The sequence below is a fragment of the Myripristis murdjan genome, chromosome 6 (genome assembly GCF_902150065.1).
Source record: "Myripristis murdjan chromosome 6, fMyrMur1.1, whole genome shotgun sequence".
Taxonomy (NCBI): domain Eukaryota; kingdom Metazoa; phylum Chordata; class Actinopteri; order Holocentriformes; family Holocentridae; genus Myripristis; species Myripristis murdjan.
This window is the reverse complement of record NC_043985.1, coordinates 49,467-54,905: the sequence shown is the minus strand read 5'-3', so window position 1 is coordinate 54,905 and position 5,439 is coordinate 49,467. Positions and strand designations below refer to the sequence as shown.

The window sequence follows — 5,439 nt, the reverse complement described above, 5'->3', positions numbered from 1 at the left end:
TCCTCCAGCAGTGGCTTCTGGCACCGGGATGCCAGGGGCCTTCCACAGTTCCAAATCAGCAACAGCAGCAGATCCCTCCAGCAGTGGCTTCTGGCACCGGGATGCCAGGAGCCTTCCACAGCTCTAAATCAGCTAACACTAACCCTAACAATTCCACAGCTCTATCCCAGCAATAGCAGCAGCTTCCTCCAGCAGTGGCTTCTGGCACCGGGATGCCAGGGGCCCTCCACAGTTCCAAATCAGCAACAGCAGTAGATCCCTCCAGCAGGAGCTTCTGGCACCAAGATGCCAGGGGCCTTCCACAGCTCTATTACAGCAATAGTAGCAGCTCCCTCCAGCAGTGGCTTCTGGCACCGGGACGCCAGGGGCCTTCCACAGTTCCAAATCAGCAACAGCAGCAGCTTCCTCCAGCAGGAGCTTCTGGCACCAAGATGCCAGGGGCCTTCCACAGCTCTATTACATCAATAGCAGCAGCTTCCTCCAGCAGTGGCTTCTGGCACCGGGATGCCAGGGGCCTTCTACAGCTATCCCAGCAACAGCAGCAGCTCCCTCCAGCAGGAGCTTCTGGCACCAAGATGCCGGGGGCCTTCCACAGTTCTATTCCAGCAATAGCAACAGCTTCCTCCAGCAGTGGCTTCCGGCACCGGGATGCCAGGGGCCTTCCACAGCTTCAAATCAGCAACAGCAGCAGCTTCCTCCAGCAGCGGCATCTGGCACCGGGATGCCAGGGGCCCTCCATAGCTCTATTCCAGCAACAGCAGCAGCTTCCTCCAGCAGTGGCTTCTGGCACCGGGATGCCAGGGGCCTTCTACAGCTATCCCAGCAACAGCAGCAGCTCCCTACAGCAGGAGCTTCTGGCACCAAGATGCCGAGGGCCTTCCACAGTTCTATTCCAGCAATAGCAACAGCTTCCTCCAGCAGTGGCTTCCGGCACCAGGATGTCAGGGGCCTTCCACAGCTTCAAATCAGCAACAGCAGCAGCTTCCTCCAGCAGCGGCATCTGGCACCGGGATGCCAGGGGCCCTCCATAGCTCTATTCCAGCAACAGCAGCAGCTTCCTCCAGCAGTGGCTTCTGGCACCGGGATGCCAAAGGCCTTCCACAGCTCTAAATCAGCAACAGTACCAGCTCCCTCCAGCAGGGGCTTCTGGCACCGGGATGCCAAAGGCCTTCCACAGCTCTAAATCAGCAACAGTACCAGCTCCCTCCAGCAGGGGCTTCCGGCACCAAGATGCCAGGGGCCTTCCACAGCTCTATTACAGCAATAGCAGCTTCCTCCAACACAGGCTTCTGGCTCCGGGATGCCAAGGGCCTTCCACAGCCATTCCAGCAACAGCAGCAGCTTCCTCCAGCAGTGGCTTCTGGCACCGGGATGCCAGGGGCCTTCCACAGCTTTATTCCAGCAACAGCAACAGCTTCCTCCAGCACAGGCTTCCAGCACAGGATGCCAACACCCTCCGCAGCTCTAATTCAGTAAAAGCAACTGCTTCCTCCAGCAGGGTCTTCTGGCACCGGGATGCCAAGGCCTCCCACAGCTCTATTCCAGCAACGGCAGCAGCTTCCCCTAGCACAAGTTTCCAGCACTGGGATGCCAGGGCACTCCACAGCTTTCTAGCAACAGCAGCAGCTTCCTCCAGCACAGACTCCTGGCACCAGGATGCCAACACCCTCCACAACTCTAAATCAGCAACAGCACCTGCTTCCTCCAGCAGGGTCTCCCGGTACCGGGATGCCAGGGCTCTCCACAATTCCATAGCTCTATGCCAGCAACACCACCAGCTTCCTCCAGCACAGACTTCTGGCACAGGATGCCAGAGCTCTCCACAGATCTATTCCAGCAACAGCACCAGCTTCCTCCAGCACCGACTTCTGGCACTGGGATGCCAACACTGTCTGCAACTCTTATTCAGCAACAACAGTAGTTTCCTCCATTCGGGGCTCCTGGCACCGGGATGCCAGCACCCTCCTCAGCTCTATCCCAGCAACAGCAGCAGTTTCCTCTATTCGGGACTCCTGGCACTTGGATGCCAGCACCTTTCGCAGCTCTAATACAGCAACAATCGCAGTTTCCGTCATTCGGGGCTACTGGCACCGGGATGCCAGCACCCTCCTCAGCTCTATCCCAGCAACAGCAGCAGTTTCCTCTATTCGGGACTCCTGGCACTTGGATGCCAGCACCCTTCGCAGCTCTAATACAGCAACAATCGCAGTTTCCGTCATTCGGGGCTACTGGCACCGGGATGCCAGCACCCTCCTCAGCTCTATTCCAGCAACAGCAGCAGTTTCCTCTATTCGGGACTTCCGGCACCGTGATGCCAGCATCCTCCTTAGCTTTATTCCAGCAACAGCAGCAGTTTCTTCCATTCGGGACTTCTGGCATCAGGATGCCAGCAACCTTCGCAGCTCTAATTCAGCAACAACCGCAGTTTCCGTCATTCGGGGCTCCTGGCACTGGGATGCCAGGGGCCTTCCACAGCTCTAAATCAGCTAACACTAACCCTAACCCTTCCACAGCTCTATCCCAGCAATAATAGCAGCTTCCTCCAGCAGTGGCTTCTGGCACCGGGACGCCAGGGGCCTTCCACAGTTCCAAATCAGCAACAGCAGCAGATCCCTCAAGCAGGAGCTTCTGGCTCCAAGATGCCAGGGACCTTCCACAGCTCTATTACAGCAATAGCAGCAGCTCCCTCCAGCAGTGGCTTCTGGCACCGGGATGCCAGGGGCCTTCCACAGCTATCCCAGCAACAGCAGCAGCTTCCTCCAGCCGTGGCTTCTGGCACCGGGATGCCAGGAGCCTTCCACAGTTCCAAATCAGCAACAGCAGCAGCTTCCTCCAGCAGGAGCTTCTGGCACCAAGATGCCAGGGGCCTTCCACAGCTCTATTACATCAATAGCAGCAGCTTCCTCCAGCAGTGGCTTCTGGCACCGGGATGCCAGGGGCCTTCCACAGCTATTCCAGCAACAGCAGCAGCTTCCTCCAGCAGTGGCTTCTGGCACCGGGATGCCAGGGGCCTTCTACAGCTATTCCAGCAACAGCAGTAGCTCCCTCCAGCAGGAGCTTCTGGCACCAAGATGCCGGGGGCCTTCCACAGTTCTTTTCCAGCAATAGCAACAGCTTCCTCCAGCACAGGCTTCCAGCTCCAGGATGCCAAGGGCCTTCCACTGCCATTCCAGCAACAGCAGCAGCTTCCTCCAGCAGTGGCTTCTGGCACCAGGATGCCAAAGGCCTTCCACAGCTCTAAATCAGCAACAGTACCAGCTCCCTCCAGCAGGGGCTTCTGGCACCAAGATGCCAGGGGCCTTCCACAGTTCTATTACAGCAATAGCAACAGTTTCCTCCAGCACAGACTCCTGGCACCAAGATGCCAACACCCTCCACAACTCTAAATCAGCAACAGCACCAGCTTCCTCCAGCAGGGTCTCCTGGTACCGGGATGCCAGGGCTCTCCACAATTCCATAGCTCTATGCCAGCAACACCACCAGCTTCCTCCAGCACAGACTTCTGGCACAGGATGCCAGAGCTCTCCACAGATCTATTCCAGCACCAGCTTCCTCCAGCACCGACTTCTGGCACTGGGATGCCAACACTGTCTGCAGCTCTTATTCAGCAACAACAGTTTCCTCCATCCGGGGCTCCTGGCACCGGGATGCCAGCACCCTCCTCAGCTCTATCCCAGCAACAGCAGCAGTTTTCTCTATTCAGGACTCCTAGCACTTGGATGCCAGCACCCTTCACAGCTCTAATACAGCAACAATCGCAGTTTCCATCATTCGGGGCTACTGGCACCGGGATGCCAGCACCCTCCTCAGCTCTATTCCAGCAACAGCAGCAGTTTCCTCCATTCAGGGCTCCTGGCACTTGGATGCCAGCACCCTTCGCAGCTCTAATACAGCAACAATCGCAGTTTCCGTCATTCGGGACTGCCAGCACCGTGATGCCAGCATCCTCCTTAGCTTTATTCCAGCAACAGCAGCAGTTTCTTCCATTCGGGACTTCTGGCACCAGGATGCCAGCAACCTTCGCAGCTCTAATTCAGCAACAACCGTAGTTTCCGTCATTCGGGGCTCCTGGCACCGGGATGCCAGCGCCACCTGCCACTCACATCCAGCAGTCGCAGCAACTTGCAATTAGCCGAAGTTCATGGCACCGTGATGCCAGCGCCCCCTGCTAGCTACCAGAATTCTCATGATATCTGAAACATCGCGTCCACTTTGCTTCCGACGCAGCAGCCCGACTTCATCAGATACCGGGGCACACTCGATAAGGAAATCTATTACCGCATCTTCGCGCCATGCAGCCTTCTGCGCTCCCCGTGCGTAGCGCCCCTCCCACCCAGCCTCCTCCTGCTCTATGGCCGCCCATGCCAAGTCATTTCATCCATTCTAAAGCAAAAACAGAGCCCTGCTTTCTAACCACAAAATTATGTGGATCGTCCACTTCTCGGATGATTTCTCTTAATTCGCCACCCTCATCATCACCAGCTTCGGGTTTGCCTACACTCACTGCAGTCTTCCCTGACCTAGGAGTGCCTCCGTCCTCCGAGAAAACAGAGGGCCCCTTCACATCTCTGGAATTCCTCGGTGCCACACTGGACACAAAACAGCTGCAAGCTTCTCTTTCAGTCATGAAGCTCAATCGAATCAGCTTCCGAATTTGAACGTCCTTGCCCCTTAGTGCACCAAACTCCAACTTCCTTTTCTTTTAGGCCACCTCCACTTCGCCATGCATATCATTCCCCAGGAGCAAGCTTCATCTCCCACTTGCTATCCATCGCTGCTTCTGTTCCGTCCCTTCTGGACATCTCACAGTCCCAGTCAGGCCGAACTCCATCCGTGGCTCAACCTCCCCTCAATCTGGAATGGGATTACCTTCTTTTACGCTGACCATCTGACTCACCTCACGACATTAATTCTTATACCAATGCTGCTCCATCTGCTGGTTCTTTGGGGGTTTCTACGATGGAAGATGGTTGGCAACAGAATGGTTGCTCGCTAGCAAGTGCTAGATAACATCCCACATTATACATATATACCTTTTATTGTTTGTGTTCTGTGTTTACAACATCTATAGCACGTCTGTCCGTCCTGGGGAGGGATCCCTCCTCTGTTGCTCCCCTGAGGTTTCTTCCTATTTTTCTCCCCGTTAAAGGGTTTTTTTAGGGAGTTGTTCCTCATCCGATGTGAGGGTCTAAGGACAGAGGATGTTATAATTTCCGTAAAGCCCTTTGAGACAAATTCGTAATTTGTGATTCTGGGCTATACAAATAAATAAAATTGAATTGAATTGAAAAAAATTGAATCCCCAACGCTCTTCGAAATATACCCCATCGTAGTCGCTGCCATCCTTCGGTGACATGAATGGTTTTGCAAGTCTATCCTCCTCTACTCCGATAACCTGGTATTCATTACATCATCAACAAAGGTCGTTCCAATTCCTTA

General features: G+C 55.2%; 1 protein-coding gene across 1 annotated transcript; it reads left to right on the top strand.

Annotated features, from left to right (window-relative positions):
• The first annotated feature begins 1,011 nt into the window (after positions 1 to 1,011).
• LOC115360403 (uncharacterized) lies at positions 1,012 to 2,421 on the top strand. Its single transcript, XM_030053313.1, has 2 exons — positions 1,012 to 1,084; positions 1,231 to 2,421. The coding sequence occupies exons 1-2, from the start codon at positions 1,012 to 1,014 to the stop codon at positions 2,046 to 2,048; spliced, it is 891 nt and encodes a 296-aa protein (XP_029909173.1). The 3' UTR covers positions 2,049 to 2,421.
• Positions 2,422 to 5,439: the final 3,018 nt, after the last annotated feature.